The sequence below is a fragment of the Mesitornis unicolor genome, unplaced genomic scaffold, assembly GCF_000695765.1.
Source record: "Mesitornis unicolor isolate BGI_N332 unplaced genomic scaffold, ASM69576v1 scaffold50284, whole genome shotgun sequence".
Lineage (NCBI taxonomy): Eukaryota > Metazoa > Chordata > Aves > Mesitornithiformes > Mesitornithidae > Mesitornis > Mesitornis unicolor.
The window spans coordinates 17,928-35,523 of record NW_010179012.1 but is presented as its reverse complement, the minus strand read 5'-3'; the positions used below and the strand labels follow the sequence as shown (position 1 = coordinate 35,523).

The 17,596-nt window shown below is 46.3% G+C and overlaps 1 protein-coding gene across 1 annotated transcript in view; it reads right to left on the bottom strand.

The window, feature by feature from the left end:
* Positions 1 to 381: 381 nt before the first annotated feature.
* LOC104539166 (solute carrier family 12 member 8-like) overlaps positions 382 to 17,596 on the bottom strand; it is a 31,375-nt gene continuing 14,160 nt past the window's right edge. The window contains exons 5-6 of the mRNA XM_010182623.1: positions 7,342 to 7,455; positions 382 to 473 (exon numbers count right to left, since the gene is read on the bottom strand). Of these exons, the coding sequence (XP_010180925.1) occupies positions 382 to 473; positions 7,342 to 7,455 (206 nt within the window). The remainder of the gene's footprint in view (positions 474 to 7,341; positions 7,456 to 17,596) is intronic.

Below are 17,596 nucleotides of genomic sequence, written 5' to 3'. Positions count from 1 at the left end.
ATTATATATTTTAAAAAATTTTATAAATATTTTCTATTTATAAAGAAACAGAAAGCACTCTGAAATCAAGAAGTGACAAAACCACACACCCCAAGCCTTTGAGAACTTTGCATCCCGCTCTGGGACAGCCAGGCTGCAGCAGCACAACTGCTCTCACACCAACGCACATCCCACCCTGCGGAGGAAGGACTGATTTTATCTGTGCTAATGAACCTCTTCTCTAACCCACCCAGAGTAGGTGGTGGTAATGGATGATAATTTGAATGAGAGCCAGACTTTAATTTTCCAGATGGCTGAGTAATAAAAGGTTGATGGGAATATGAAATGGACTGGTCACATCCAGGGCAGTCTCCAAACAGTAAATTTTCCCCAATCTACAACTTACGAGGTGCCAATAGCAGCCAGAGACCCCAGGGGGATGTTGACAGCAGGCTTCTGGAGATCTCCACTCATATTGAACCCAGCCATCACACCTGTATTTTGTAGACATAAATGCAATTTATTGTTAATCTAAGTTATAGCATATATAATACATATCATAATATGTAATATAATTTAATCAACTAGTTAATCGATTGCTTCAGAACAGTAACTATATCATTTCTTAACACACAGACACAAATACTGGCTCCCATGAGTTGCTTGGTAAGAAACTGTTCACATCTGTAATAGAAGCAATCCACCGCTGACACGTATACAAAGAGCCATTTGTCCAGTTTGAACAATGCTGGGGGAACAGGGGGAAAAAATAGCAGAAATCTGAACAAAATACATCTTATCTTAATGCAGACCTCACAGAGGACAGTGCTGTCCAATTGTTGAAAAGAAAAATGCTGTCATTCATCACAGTGGTGCATTCAGCATCCGGTGTTACCAGATCCATTACAGGCCCCTGCATTTATAGGGGACAACCACCATGACAAAACAGCTTGTCCTGTCCACGTTTAATGACGATCACACGTGCATTTAGCAGAGGGAATAACAGTGCTCAGCACGTGGGTGGCACCTTCCAGCTAAGGGATTTGCTTTGGAAGTAGGCATTATCTCTGCTGTGCAGATACGAAAACAGAAGAACTGAGACAGTAAAGGACTGTCACAGCATCACACAGAAAACACGTGGTAGGGCTAAGAATAAAGTACTGAGCTGTTATTTTAGGCCAGAGTACAGGGTATTGTACAATCAGTGACAGTCCTTTGCCTCAAAAATTACCATCTAAAGACATGAGAAAGGGAAACAGGATGGAGCAAAGGCTCTCCATGTTGAGGCTAGGAACCTGAGGTGCAAATGGGTTACGAGATGGGTTTGCCCATAGTTGAAGAGGGAGTCATAGCAGACTTGGCAAGAAAATACAACTTTTCTCATCAAATTATCCCAAAACATTTCCTAGAAGACTTCAGGTATCTGCTATAAAAATAAATAAATAACTATCTGTGATTCAGAATCCTGATGAGAATTTGGACAATTTGAAGGCAAGACAGAAGAGCCTCTTTGACACGCTGACTTCTGCCCATCACTGCCTCGCTCCTCGGATGTCAGCCTAACGTCTTCATAAGGACACATGGGCCAGGTGCCAGCCAGCAGCGCTCACGGTCCCTGGGAGCCAGGGTGAGATCACCACAGCACAACAATGAGGAGGAGGATGCCAGCCCCATGGTGCTCACAGCATCTGCCAGCCCCGGCAGCAGGGGACCGACCGCACGTCGGCCTGCGCTCGGCTGCCAAGTGATCCCTCATTTCCAGAGGACACAAGAATGACAAAGCCTGTCTCTGAGGCTGCAAATCTCAGCGACTACAGCCCTAGGTCAGTGACAACCCATTACATTTTAAAGCGTAAATACGGACTGCTGCTTGGGAGGATTTTCTCCCAAGATGAAGGATAGACATGGCACAAATTCCAGGGTAAAGGGGACAAACCCAGCTCAGCTGGATGGGTGCCTTCCCTACAGGCCTTGCATAGTCATCAATGGCCTGCCAACAGGAAGCAACGGTTGGGTTGCTAATTGGGAACAGGGGCTCATCTCCCAGCTCCATCCCAGGCTTTGCTGTGCATCGTCATGGCTCCATCTCCCATCTGCTAGATGGGAATCACAACACTTTCTTTCCTCGCTGTGCTGCTGTGATGATGGCATGTTAATGAGCACAAGGGACTCGCATGTTGCCAAACCCATCAGCTGATCCACGGTTTTATTTATTTATCATTAATATTTTTTGCTTGATCATCTTTTTTTTACCCCTTGATCATCCCACCCAGCAGCCATTTTTTTTCTGTCCTCTTCTCCACAGAGCCAGAGCCCCATCACCCCCATGGGCTCCTGGCATTCCTCAACTCCTAGAAAAGCTGTCTTCCAGATTCAGACCAGATTTGAATCCTTGACACCATACCAAAAACATTACAAATCAAAATGAGTTCTTAATTTTCCCCTTGGAAGACTGTTCCATGGACGTACTTCTGAACAGCACTGCTAAAAGCACATCAACTGGTGCACTTCTCCTCAGATAAAGCTCCCAAAGAGCTGTCCAAGCACTGCTCCTTTTAAATAGCTATACAGTAGGCTTAGCTGGAGGTGAGAAAAGTTAGGAAGGCAGAAGTCCATGGAAATGGTCACAAACTCATGCTAAATGAAGCTGCTATGAAGTGCTTTTTGGCGACTTCACAGTTCATGGGCAAAGCAGAACGCTGAGAATACTCTGATTTTTTTTCTTCTTGCAAAGGGAGCAAGCTATTGTCAGAAGGACAGCTGTTAATCTCATGTGCCTCTTGGCCAAGTTTCCCAAACATCTGGCACCACCTCTAAATCTCCCAGCTTGAGCTTGACTCACCTCATTCTCATCCAAACTCCTACCTCAGCAAAGCACTGGGGAAACACCAAAATGGTGTTTTCTGGACTGAATATGAAAAAAGTTCAAGACATGTGAGTCATCTGTGCAGCAATGACTGCACAGCCCAGGCTGCCTCATTGTCTCCCTCTCACAGACCCACACGCATTGAGGAGCAGCCAGGAGATGACCTGCCACAGCCCACAGAAACGGGATCTCAAGATCGATGACTGGCCTGCCCAGCAGTGACCAGGGTCAGGCCCAGGTCAGTGCACACCATTAGCTCCTGTCAGGACCTCCAGGAGGTCACCAGAGTCTCATGGCTACCGCTGCCAAAGGCCAAGGTCGCCACAGAAGGAACCAACATGGATATTCTCAGCCACTGAGGCCAAAGCCATCTCCTCCACACTGCGACCATGCCTCAGACCTGACTAGTACAGAAGGATTGACAATCTGGTAGTACAGAAGCATGGACAATGCTAAAGCCAGCTCTCTACCACCACCAAAAAAGTAACTTTCCATGCAGGATGACAGCTGCCAAAGAGCAGTACTGAGAAGCTCTTCTGCGAGCAGCAAACTAACCACCCCACTTTTCAATGAAAGGACAACCTGATCCATTTTCAGAAAAAACTAAACAATCTCCACCATCCATAGCCTCAGTCACCCCCTTCCAGAGAACTGCTCTGATCTGGGAGTAACCACAAGCAGCCTTTCCAGAGACTACAGCTACATAAGAGAAGAAAAGCCCTACACTTGCATATAAAATTCAACAATGTAGAGAGGTTGGGACGTTCCTTCCTCCAGACACAGACCTGTCCCTAGGGAAACGGCCAATCCCTTCTGAACTCAAGAAGTCATATCTGCAGATTGTCCACAGAGAAAATGATCCACCTCTCTGTTTCAGCGAGATAGCAGCCTGGATTTTCCACACTGGCCATTATCTCAGAGAACAGCAGATAATGACAAAGCTTCTGGACAAGGAAGCATGAAAACATGGTCAACTCAGCCAGGAAATTATGGCTGAGACAGTCCGTACATTGATGCTGTTCCCAGCGTAATCCTGTCCTGGGCATCATCCAGGCGGTGGATACGTGCACGAGGGGACCACCTACATTGTATGTTAGACACAACCATCAGCCCTACCAGCTCCAGCTTCTAACCCTACCAGCTATGGTTTGTAACTGTAGATACCACTGCTTGCAAACACCCATTGCATTTTCCAACAAATTTACTACAACATATAAAAGTTTCTTTTCCTTCACCCAAGAGATGAAGAATGGAAAATTTTAGATAAGAACCGCAGCTAATTTTTTAAAAGGGCCAAATTCTCCACTGATGTAAGCTGGCACCTCTCCATAGACTTCAATGGAGTTGTGCCAGTTTACATCATCTGATAACCTAGCCCAAAACTTCTAAATCTATTTGCTGTCGTTTTGCAAGTGCCAAATACAGTTTATTTCAGAGCTGGTTTCAGCACGATGATATTTTCCACTAACGCCACTTCAAACGTCGTCTTACTTTCTGCTATCACATGACAACACGCTTCTTTCATTAGACAGAAACTCTTGAGGATTTAGTAGAAAAAGGAAAATATTCTCTGCACAACAGAAATGACGTTTAACTTCATTTTAAAGCTGCGCTGATGGCTGCATGGCTGCTGCTACTGTTGCTGTGCACCCCTTCCCCATGCAAAGCTCTGGCTAGAGGGGTCACTGGGTGTTCGCGTATCACATCTGGTTAATGCATAGAATCTCTATAGGGGTAAACTCACATATTCTGTAGCTTGTAGAAGGCAGAATGTCTATGCAAGGCTGGGACGAGCATCCCTGGCTACAGTGCCCTCACCAAGGCAGCGGCTCCTCCTGCCTACTCGGTCCTTGTGAGGGTCTCCCTGCAGGTCCTACTCCCTTTTCCCAAAGCGGCTGCCCCTTTGCCATTACAGCTACCAGCCTGTATTTCTGAAGCTTCCGTTCCACTGCTATTTCTGGTGGAAATGGGCAACTTGAAACCACTTTCCTGTACATCCTAGAGACCAAATTTAAACCAGTTTAATTCAGATAACCATTTCAGAGGGAGAATAAAGAGCTTATCCTGAAGAGATCAAAATATTTCCACTTCAAAGAGGAAGAGTTCATCTCAGAAAGGCCCAAACATCTCATTTCACAATTTCCTAATAATTTTTTTTTACAAAAACTTTGTTATCAAAACAGCATCTTAAATTGTAAAGTAGCATATGCTAAAAATTAAAAAAGAGTAAACACAAGATTTAATAATAAAAGATAAACAGAACATTGCTTTGGGTCAAAGAATTGTTTCAAAGTGGCTCGAAGTAACCTCTCAAAGCTAAACAACATATTGTTGCTCTGAAACTCTTCCCAAATCTTTGTTGCATCTAACTTAAGGCAAAGGGTTTTGGTTCCAGTGCTTTGGCCAGGTCAGAGTGGGGTACCACTTGGTGATGGCGCTGGGCAGGAGCAGCACAGACCAGAGGTGACAGCCTCAGAGAGGCATTTGCATGTCCCTGTTGCTCCTTTTCGTAGGGAGCTGCTGGGAACTGATGCTGCCACTCGCTTGCAGTCTGCATCAGAGGTCCTGGCAATCCCATCGCATCTCCCCAGCCTAGTACCTGTGCTGCTGCCAAACTCATCCCTGCTGTGTCATCTCCAATCTTGTGCAGTGCCTGTCCTGCTGGCGGGCTCGGGCAGCACCCGCAATGCGGCGGGAAGCAGCTCTGCTCCAGCACGTGGGATCCTGAGAAACCCAGGGTCCCCTCTGCAGCCCTGGCATCGCACCTTCATTGTGGAAGTGAACCAAGCCAGTGTGGGTCAGGCAGGATGGGGAGGACGAAGCAGCCCTCACTCATTGCCCCAGGGGATGTGAGCTTTATTCCCAGCTCTTCTGAAGTTGCACTAGGCTCCCCCTTTGTGACCTGCAGCAGAGAAGTCTTGACTCCTACCTTAAAAATTTCTTCATCAGATCACTAGTTCTTCCATGTTAAGCAGCAAACACAACCCTACATTTTATGAGGCTCCTGAACTCTGCAGTGCAACAAACAGCAATAAGAGGAGCAATAGCGGTGTTATATGGTACCACTGGCACTGGTACTCTGAAGGAATAATTTAAATCCTGTAACTAACCAAGCAATTAAAAAGAATGCATGAAAAAGCTGTGCAGCAACCGAAGTAATTATACATCAGCCCGAATCGTATTTCCAGAGAATGTTGAACATTACTACTGGTATTACTACTGCTAACTAACAAAGCAACAGGCTGCCAGGGCTTTAAATAAATTATATCTATTAGCTTTGGCCTTCTTCCTAGGAGCCAAGCATTAGCAGTGATGAAGAACCATTTAACATGACTAATCACAGCAATTATCTGCACAGCTTTGTCATAACTATTCCTCCTTCTATCATCAGGGAGCTGGGAAAAAACTTGCTTTCCTGCAGCAGAGAAAGGGCACATGGGGAAGGTTCTGTCTTTGGCTGGGGGACTTGCTTGGGCCAGGCAGAATGGCCAAAAAGAGGGCCAACTTCTCCATGGCATCAATAGTTCAGGCAGGTGAGTCTTCCAGGAGGAAGTCTACATGGAAGCAATAGCCAGCATGAAAAGCTGGGAGAGAGAATTTCAAGAATAATTTGAAGTCCTGCACTACATGCATGTCTTCTACGAGCAGATCATTCCTCCAGTCTATCTGTTTCAAAAAACCCTCTCGTTTGTCTCCCTGTACTGCAGCAATTCTGCAAACTACTTCCAGTGAGTTGCTTAGAGCTAATCCTCTGAAAATTCATCCTGTAATCCAAGGATCCATCGCTATGGAAACTGCGTATAATTGGTATTTCTTATAGCTTAAAAAAACCCATCATCAACAAAAGGTATTGTAACTCCAGTTGATAGTTATTTCATTCTAACTGGAGATTGCCAGCTTTGGAAAGGTGACACGGGTCTTCCTAGTAATTTAAGAGAATGAGTAATATGAAAGGATCCAGTTAAGCTCATAAGCATGAGCTCTGCTGACACGCAAAGATGCATCTGTGATGCTGTGCAGAGAATGGTGGGTCAGCATCATGAGTGATGGCATCACACCAGCTCAGTAAGGCCAGAGGGAAAGCCCTCCTGTGCTCCTCCCACCCTCCCAGTGCAATCAAGTAATAAAGCTGATCTAGTAAGATGAGTCATGATCAGCCTTTTTAGAAAGGCCTGATACCTCATGGCTGGACAGCATGGGCCAAGATTGGTGCCTGAGCCTTGTCCTTGGCAGGGAGGAATTTACACCTCCATGTCAACCCATAGTGCTGACCAGCAGTTTCTGACCACAGAGAGACAGAAGAGCATATTCAAGTGAACAGGACAGGAGTGCACAAAATTTGAGATGCTGGAGGGAAGCCTGGATAATCTGAATCATCTGCATGAGTCTGCTACAGCTGAGTATGGTTCCACTTGTCCCACCAAGCCACCCCTTGCTTCTGCTCCTCTCCAAGATGTGACTGTAGGGGAAGGAGAGAAGGACAGAACTTACTGTACCTGTGGCAGCTGGGAAAAACACTCCAAAAACAGTGAAGAAGGTCTCCCCCTGGCTGTAGTCTGGCAGCGTGTTGTTGAACATAAGCTCTTGGGAGTAGCCAACGAAGCCGTGCTCTGCAGAGACATGAAGGGGCAAGAGGAGAACCTCAGAAACCACAAGGCCTGCAGGAGATCCTCCAGCCTGCCCTCGGCAACCGCCTGTCCTCTAAACACGTGTGACAGCAGCGGCTGTTTCCAGGGACAGTTTGAAATGATGGATGTGAACTTATTTGGTGAGGGGAGAAGGCTGGGAAGAGGTCAGTGTGGTTACAAGGGTGAAATACCAAGGGAAGGTGCAATGGTGCAGACCAGCACTTCAAGAGGCACCACCAGAACAGGATCGTATCGAGTCCTCTCCACGAGCCAGCAGGACATCTTCCTGTAAAACCTGTCCATGGAGGAAAACTAGCTGCAGGGATCAGCTAACATTCATATTTATCTATCCATGCCACTTTATCCTCTTTCCAAACAGAGAAAAATCACGTTGCCATAAGACAACCTCATTCCTGAGCAAGCCCTCACACCATATCCCAATTCTGCGTTTCTGCCAGTCAAGCTCCTGCACAGACAAGACCTGAGATGTGCCTGTGCTGTGGAGCTGCTACAATCACACCCAGTTTATACACTGGCTGCCAATGAGGCTGGAGGCAATAAAGCCAGTTTGTTGCAGGGTGGGCTCCCCTCCTATAACATGGGTTTCCCAATGGAGAAGAAATAACGTGCTCTAAAACTGCCCACTGTCGCACTCTGCACTTACCCTCCTGATGTCACTGCTCTCCTGTTGTTGCGTTATCATCTCCAAACCAGGGCTAAACGTGGGGTTGTGCATCACAACCAGCTGCCGCCCTCCCACATCTTCTGCAGATGTTTATCGTGGCACAACAAGGAGCAAATGCCGAGACCTTGGGCTGTGCCTCACTCCCCACACTGACCTCTGCCAAGTCTTTCTAAGGTCATACACACATGGGTTTTACCACCCAGACAAGAAGTATTACAGGAGGCGGCAGAGAGTGGAAAGCAATGATATCAACATCATGCAACTGGCTTACTTGGTATGGGAGGATCCTGCTCCCTCACTTCACATGGGAAGAACACGGCAAATTCTTCCACAGACCTGGATTTGTTAGGAATGGTTGAGGCCAACAGCTGATGTGCCAGCAGGACATTAATCAGGAAACATTTTAGATGGTTATAGGTAGAAAAGATTACTCATGAAAGCAGGTTAAGGAATTAATTATATGTCTATGAGATTAACAATTTTATTTTTAAGTCAACACTGCTTTTTAATGCGGTATCTTCATCTGTGGAAACTTCTCCTCCCTGTCAGTAATCCAAGTGCTCAGAGCTGGGGTGGGAGATGAGCAAAGTCCTTTGTTTTCCCTGCCACTACAATCTATTTCCACAAGACATGTGACTGCAATAACTTGAATTTTCTCATTAGCAGGCAGGATGTTGTTTATGGCTGCACCGGGTGATGGCCAGAAATTAAAAAAAGGCTCCATCAAAGCTGTCCCATGCCTCAAAGACAGCATTAATGACGTTTGGACAATAGATTAAACCGGAAAATTAAATCAGAGCTCTGAACGCAAGGCATATCCATTTAAAGTCTCAGAATATAACTAACCACAGCACTTTGAAGTTGCCACAGAAAAATCGTATAGATAATCAAAAGTTTCCTACTACATCTGCATTCATTGTGTTGCCCAAACATGGATGGAAACACACTGACAGAAGAGGTCCCCTGCTGCTAGGCTTTTTAAAAGCACCAGCTATCTTCACTAGGAACGAGTCCCAGACGAGATTTAAAGGGAATAAGCTCAGTGCAACACACTGACCTCTGGACCTCACAGATGTCTGCAGAAAGTGCAGCTTCTGGAGTTATAAAGGGGGATTTGTGTAGGCTGTATGTTCCTGCAAGACCAGATCTGAGCTCTTTCAACTGGAATTCATGCCCAGGATGGCACAGCATAAAGCTCCCACCAAACTGGTCGAGGAAGATGTTGGTCTCTGGCCAAGGGATTTTTCACAAAATGCACACTCCTCACAGAAATGTTAATGATTTGTTAGTAAAACAAAAGGGGTGGGCAAAATATTTACCCTGCCCCGAGGAGACTTTCAGACCTTCTCCAACCTGTGCTTTGCAGCAGCAGCATCATCACATATATCTACATCACTCTTGATAGAAGTTTGCCCTGCTGATTGTTAAACATCTCCTGTGAAGTTGATTCTCCCCTCTCTTGATGGTTTACCCTTGTACTTTCTTGTCTTTATCATTTAGGTTTCCCCAAAATTACACTGTTTGAAGTTCATGATGCTATTTCTTGCCTGATCCACAAGCTATTTGCATTTTTTAACAGCATCCTTTCACCTGCTGGAAACAGTCCCCATCCTGCGCTGGAGCAGTTGACAGTTTCTGCCAGGCTGTAAAACTTCACATTTGTCTTCATCAAACCACAAATCATCCCTTTCACGCCACTTCCCCAGCCTGTGGGAGGTCATGTGGAAGCCTCAGCCAGGCTGCTGGGAGCCCTTCCCAGCTGGGGGCCATCTGCAAATCACATCTGTACATTCTCTTTTCTATCATCCAAGCAGTTAAGGAAAATACCAAATAACACCAAACCAAAACCAGACCGTTGCAGAACCTTCTCAGGCACAGCATCCTGCTTTGCAAGTGAACCATCTCCAACTGAGTTCTTCCAAGCAGGTTTTGGGACTATATAATTCAATGATAGGCTCATCCAGGCATTTTGGGTGCCTTATGTCTCCTTCCTCATACAAAAGGCCAAGTACACAACCACACATCTTTGTGATACCGTTTTGGCCATACCGTGGCCAAGGAGAGATTGTGAGACACATGAGTCTGACATCTGACCTGCACCTGTGTGCATCTCACCCCTGCTACTCCCAAGAAGCCAAACAATCCTTTATGCTCCATCTATTTCTCTGCTGTTCCCTTTCCTACTTTATTCCCCTAAGTGTAAATCCTGTGTGGACGAGACAAAATCCAAAACCATGGCAGATGTCACTGGCACCATAGAAAGCAGCAGTCATGGATTTGCTGAAAGAGCCACAGGATGCACCTACAGCTCCATCCCACTTCTACTTCCTTTCCTCACGGCTCTGGCGAGCGAGAGGAAGCCCAGCCATGCCACATTTCCTTTTTATACAGAACCAGGAGCTTTCTTGTCTAAGTAAAGAAAAGTTCATCCAAATGTTGTTACTGCAACCTCATTTCTCAGCCCATCACCCTCCCATGAAGGAAATCTCATGTCAGTTGATCAGTTTTATGCCAGAATTTGCAATCACCATCAATTTAGGCAAGCTATCGGCACACGACCACAGAGCTGAGAGCAACTTGCTGTGAGCATATCCCGGCTGCCCTTGTGCCTCCAACCAGAGCGAGTCATCTATGACCTTTCAGCTGTCATATTAACGGGACTAATTGTAGCTGATGGGGCAATTGGGCTGAAAATCATCCAAAACAAAACAGGAATCAGCAACTGAGACCAATCGGTTAAATCAACAGAGCACTCAGTCGGTTGTTCACAGAGTCAATTATCCACATCCCATTGAAAGTGCACTTCAAAAGGACGAGCTTCGGAAGGAGGAGGGAAGGAAACGCGATAGGGTCTATATTTGGCTCTCTGATCTCCAAACAAGGCAAGATCATTTTATTAATTTTTTTTTGTCAGAGGATCTCTTCCTCCAGCTAACTGCTGGGTACATGACACCCAAGCCAGATTCCTCCCTACTCACTCATTACAAAATGTTTGTCTCACAAATTTTTCTCTCAATTAATTTATGCAACCCCACAGCCTCTAAATCCTGCCTTTAATGATCCTGCTCTCGGGTGGCTTGCAGAGGGCTGGAGCTGAAGTGCTATAAACAATCTTCCCAGTGTCATGCTAGAAGGAAAAGAATCCAGTTCCTTCTCTGTGCCGTGTCAGCCTTATGGGAAATGCACAATAAAGAGCGGTAACAATTTATTTTCATCATTAGACGCTCAGTAAGAAGCAAGCAAATAATGGATTTCTCAAGTGGCTGAACTTAAGTAAATAAACAATGGGGGAAAAACTTACTTAGAGCAACATCTGAATTATTCCTGTGATTTCTGACAAATTAAGTCCTTCCAGTTAACCTTATTAAAATGATGCAGTAAACAATAAAAACCACCTAGCAAGTTTCAAATCCAAGAGCTTCTAGCGTGAGCATCCTGTATTCACAGGCGCAGGAGGACCACAGAAGGCTGCAGATCAGCCTGATGCAGGTGGAGGAGGAGGAGGAAGGTGGCCAGGACTCTCATGTCCCCCTGGCCACCACAGCTGCCTGGGACAGGGTACCAGCCTTTGCCTAGTTGCCATCAGTGCATTCCCCCTCCATCCATGTTTGAGCTTTTCTTGCCACTTTCTCCCACCTCTTACCCCATGGAGAAGGCTGAAAGCAGCCGAGGTGGTTTTCAGCACTTGGGACCCACCTTGGCAAGACAGTCCCTCCATGAGGCCCAGGGTTTCAGAGCAGGCCTCAAGGAGGCTGGAGAAGGGTCGCAAGGCAAAGCTGTGGTTACATGGGGTCAGGCCATTATGCAACGGCACAGAGGATAACGGCGCTGCCAAGTTCCAGGCAACCTGGAGCTCATTACAGATTAGTCAAGTCTTGGCCAAATTCAATAAGCCTGTTCACAAGCTTAAGGTTAAGTAAACCCTGGCACCGAGGCGGATGCTAAATAATGCAAAAATGGAAAACCACCTTAAGAAACAGCTCCCAGAAGACAGTCACGTACTGTGCTCTGCTTGTGATTAGAGATTTTAATTACGAAGGTGGATGCTGAAGGCTTGAAGTGGCAAGATTTTTTTTCTTTTTCTAAATAAGTAAGCCCACACGTTCCTGCCTGGAAGGTACTTGCTGAGATTTGCTTTCAGAGGAACAGCTGGAACTGTTTGTCTTGCAGCACATTTCCCAGGTCTGACCCCAGCGTTTTCAGGATCCTGTGTGATGTAAAGGGTGGAGAGCCAAAGAGCAATTATATATCCTTGGCATAATTAGCTTCTTTCTCTTTGCCTCTTCCATCTCTAAACCCTTCTGGCGTAAGCTCTGAAATACAGATATTCCCCTCGGACACCAGTCTAAGTGCACTCCTGGAGCAAGGTCCTGATGCAGGTGTTGGAGGGACCCGGGCACACCACCATGGAGGAGAGGAATGGTCCTCACAGTCTGGTCCCCTTGCTGCCATCCTCACCTGAACACAACCCTTCGCAGTAAGACAGTTTCTCTCCTTATTGCCAACCATATGATTACATTTTACTCCTCCAAACTCTTAGCTGAGGGCAAGGTACAAGCCCAGGATTTAGAAGCTGTTAACGTCCCAGTGAGCAAGTCAAGCCCTGTCAGGCTGGTAACCCTCAGAAGTTGTGGTCCATCAGATTAAAATTAATTTCTACAAAGGTCAAAGTGCTCTGCAGCAAGGAGGAATGAAATTCTCTCTCCAAAGCCCGTGAAATACTAATTCTTCCCCTGCCTGCAGAAGAAGTTCATCCATAGATAGTCTGGTGGTCACCAACCTTACCAAAACAAACTTACTACCCATAGTCTATCACATAAGAACACTACCTTTGTTTGCCACGGGAAAGTGGGGAATGCTTGGCTTTAATGAAGCAACATTTTGGTGCCAAATCACCAGCAACAATAGGTTTTTCAGCATCTCAGCATGCAATTGCAGCTACACAGGATTAATCATACACGAAGAAACTATGGATGTGAAGAGATGGATGCAAAGCCATGAATGTTGTCCAAAGTCCATGGTCTTTTTATCCTTGTATTTACCTCATGCTATGCAAACACTGAAATTTAATTTGAGGCAACAAGCAGTGCAGGATCCTCTAGCACAACACGATGCTCTGCACTGATGCAGCCACGCTCCAGATGGGCTGGAGAATGATGTGGGTCCAGCTGACTGCCTCCACAGCCCAGCAACACCATGCAGTATAGCCGAGGAAGGTCACTAAAAACACTGCACCTCTCCAGCAGATTGGCATCATCAAAGGGGCATGAAGAGGGCACCGGGGTCATGACTAACATTTCAATCACCTTTCCCAACAGAATACATAAAATGCATCAATCAAAGCAGTGCAGTCGCAAGCCCCACCCCTCTGCATCCCTCCGGCCACACGCTTGGCTTCCTGTGTTTGGGCTTGGTTAGTGACATTAACAATGACACTTCGAACACTCTCCCAAAGCCAGGCTGCTGCTGCATCCGTGCCTTTACAACCACCCAGCTCCTGAGGTCCTCCCAGTATTTTTTCCCCAGGGAAGTCCCACGCTCCCATCGCTAGTCCCAGGTGTTGCCCTGCTGCTGCCAGGCTGGTACGGGGCAGGCGGAGGCTGGGATCTATGAGAAAAATGTGGAAAGGTTGGGAAGGAAAACACTGATAGGGAAGTAGCATTGGAGGTGGATAGAAGACAGTATGGTCATTTTTCCATGCCACCAGTCCGCTGCTCAACTTGCTGACACTTGGCCTGGGAGAGTCACAAACAGATTTTCACCAGAATGCCCCAGTCCTCTTAAGAGATAGGAACTGAGTCATGAAAGCAAAGCGTGTTAAGAGGCAGAGCTGCCCTGGCAGGTACAGAGAATAAACATAACCCTTGCTGAACTTGTACAGGGATACAAAAATGCTTTAACATCTCCCAGGACATCTCCTGCCCTTTTCTGCAGCCCCAGTGCAAGACCTGTGCCATGTGAGCCAACGTGGATCAGTTCACATTTCTGACAAGCCAGGGGCATGACCGCTCCATGCAGGACTTGTGGGCAGCAGCCCAGCCCAGATGGAGTAGAGCAAACACAAGACTTCTGATACCTCACCCTGCAGAACCACCCTCCGTGTGTCACAAATTACGCCACACCTTGGGTTCATCTTGGTCCTCAGGGCCACGTCCTACCTGCTGACAGCTTCCACACCCTCAGCATTTCTGCTTTGGGAATCTTAAACTAGGTGGGGAAAAATCAGAGAGGGTTTTTTGTTGGGAGTACAGGCAGGTCAACGATTATGCAGTGATAAAAACGCAGCTATTACACAATTAACACGACGGCACATGGCCACACGGAAGATCAGCGCCGAAAGCCTGCAGAGCATCTGCTCCAGCTGCCAGGGCACTGTGAGACGGGGATGCGGGAGCTCCCCAGCTCCTTCTCTACCCCACCCCAACCCAAGCAGCTGCGGGCGACCCTAAGTACAACGTACTGGGAAGAAGAGGAGGTAAGAATGGGAAGGGACTAAATTCCCTCTGTAATTGTATCTCTACATCCCAATTAGAGAGCTCAGAGCAACTGCAGACCCCAAACCACAGGCAGTGGGACCGACTGCTGTCTCCCCACACAGCAGGATGGTGCCAGACAAAAATTAAGTGCTGGGTGCCATAGCTGGCAACTCTCCAGACCTTGCTGACCATGGCAAGAGGCATCCTCAAAGATGCCAAACCAAAGCTGAGCAGCAAGATGCAGCCTGGGGTGGGGAGAGGAGCCCACTGTTGTTTATCCACTTGTAATGAACAAATAAGCTCCTATTTTATCATCAGCATCAGGGAGATGGTTTTGTAAATTAGGATAAAAGAGCACACTCGTGTTTCAAATTCATCAGAGCTGCAACGAGCATGAAATAGACAGGTCTTACTGAAAATTAAAAAAAACAGCAAGGGGGGGTTGGGGGAGAAGGATCAGAGCAATTTTAAAGAAAGGAAGGAGTTCCCTTGCCCAAGACTTTTTCTGCACCCATAATAAGCCTGGCAAACCCAAAATGAGAGATTATGTAAAGTCTGTAATTGAAGGAGCGAAAGCCACAGTTAAAACAATCTAAAAAGGCCAAGCCCTGAGAAAGGCAACTCGACTCCCTTATCTTTTGATGGAAAAGAATGTGCTCCCTGAGATTAATGACGTGTTTACCCGAAAGGAAATCACCGCCCTTCTGAAGCAGCGAGTGTTTGTTCCTCCCGAGCCCCTGTTTTCTGCTCCAGAGCTGATCTCCCAAACCTCCTGTTTAAAAAGTCAACACACAATAAGGCTTCCTGCCCCCACAGGCTCCAAGGGAACCCACCATTAACCCGCTCCCAAAAATTGCTCTCCACTGCACCTGCCCGTCCTGGCAACCGTCAGCAGGGACAAAACTGAGGTATTTTGGTCACGCTTTGAGCACCAGCACAGAGACAGGCATCACACCGACAGCTGCCAGCAACCTTGTTGCAGAGCACTGAATCACCCTCGTGCATAAATATTTCTCAGCTGAGCAGACAAATTAGCAGACGTGGAGCCTGACAGCACTGTCGAGGGAAAGCACTCACTGTCTGTTTTCTCCGAAGTCTCCGGGCGCAGCAGGCGACCTCTTCTCAAGTTACTCAGGGTTTCGGCAGCGCACCCTGCAGCCTGGCCTGTCGCAGGATGCTCTTGGAAAGAGGTCAAATGCCGGCTGGGGCAATGTTCTGCCACGTTATGGGAGGCACGAAGCAGCAAAAGTTTTGTACAATGAAAACCCTTGAGCAAGCATGAAAGCCTAGAGCAGAATTGGTAAAGGGAAAATCTGAGGAAAACTGCAAAAAAACCTCACTCAGGTACCATCCGTCCTTCGCATAGGTGACAAACCCGAATACTTACATCCTCCCTCTCTGCCCAGCTCATCAGGCTTGGAGACCCCGAGAAGGGTACTCAAGCCTTGGGGATGGCTGATTCCCAGTAAACGCACTCACGCCTCACCCCAATCTCCTCATGGTCCAGGCACCTCAGAGCATCCCGACCATGAGAGCCATCAGTTCAGGAGCATCCTCATCTTCCTAAAGTCAATGGAGTTGCAATAAGGGGTCCTGGCCAACAGCTAAAAATAGCACAAAATGCAGAATAAACAAAAAAATTGGTCTCGGACGTTCGCATTTATCTAATTTCTGCCCAACTCCCATACGCCTGCTTTATCTCCACCTCAGCCTCTAGAGAGGATGGAGAAGTGAAAAACTACTGGCACAAACAAAAGGACACACAGAGCCCTAAAGTGCCCATATAAGCAGCTCCTCGTCATGAAAGCCCAGTGTCTCAGCACTGCTTAAATCAAGGAAAACTCAGGAATGTGCCCATGGCAGCAGCTAGTACAGCCCATTGGCACTTATTCTGTCTGTAAAGTTGGTGGGTTTTTATTATTTTTTGGGAAAAAAAAAGAAAGCAAAAAAATTATATTTTCTGCAGGTGGAAAACTTGAAATTTTCTTTAGGAAAGAAAGGAAGATATTTTAACAAGGGTATTTCAACTGTATAAAGTTCATTTATGTTTTATATTATTTAATGCTAAGCACCAGATTTGCCATAATACATAAAATCTTTCCATTACTATTTTGTTTTTTGATGTGGTATCCGCTACCTGGCTTGCTCAGCGATATTCAAACCAGTCAGCAGAAATGGTTTTATTCTTTACAAAGAGGACGAGAAGTAAAACCTCCCTTGCTTCACCCTTTTTTCTAGGAAAACAGTCTGCATCAATGGGATATTATTATTAATTACAGAGAGGTATTTCTTGGAAGTCATGCCCAGAGTCCCTGGTTGTGGGAGGCTCTGCAGAACTTCTCAGATGAAAAACTCCAGCCTTGAGAAATCAGAATTTGGGCTGAGTCGAGGCACAACAATTGGAGGAAAATGAACGGCGTTTGAGCGGCAGCAGCGGTGACACAAATCCTTTGGGCTCGTTGGAGGGATCGCCTTTCCAAGGCGGAGCCACTCCGTGCATCACTTGGGAGAAAGCCCAATCCCTGCCCATCACTCCCCCATCTTTCAAAAGAAAGCAGTTAACCAAAACATATCATAATCCACCAGATCACGGTCTACAGAGTCTTCTGCCATGGTCTACAGTCTCCTGCCCATACTCATGACTGGATCATCCCATACTTCCAAGTTATGGATATATTATCCAGATGATAATGGTACTTCAAAAGAAAACTACTCTGTTGATTTTTTATTCTGTGTCCAAAATGATACTTTTATTTTCTTTTTGGGAGGTTTTCATTATCTTCCATACAACACACACAGCTGCAGTTTCAAGTCTAGTTTCAGACTGCACATCAAACTGGAAATCAAACAGTGTTTGATTTTGGAAAGGTTGAGCAATATGCTGTCAAGTAAAAGGAATTTTTTATTTTTGTTTGAAACTATTAATTGAATACAATTTAAATTAGAGATTACATTTTCTCTA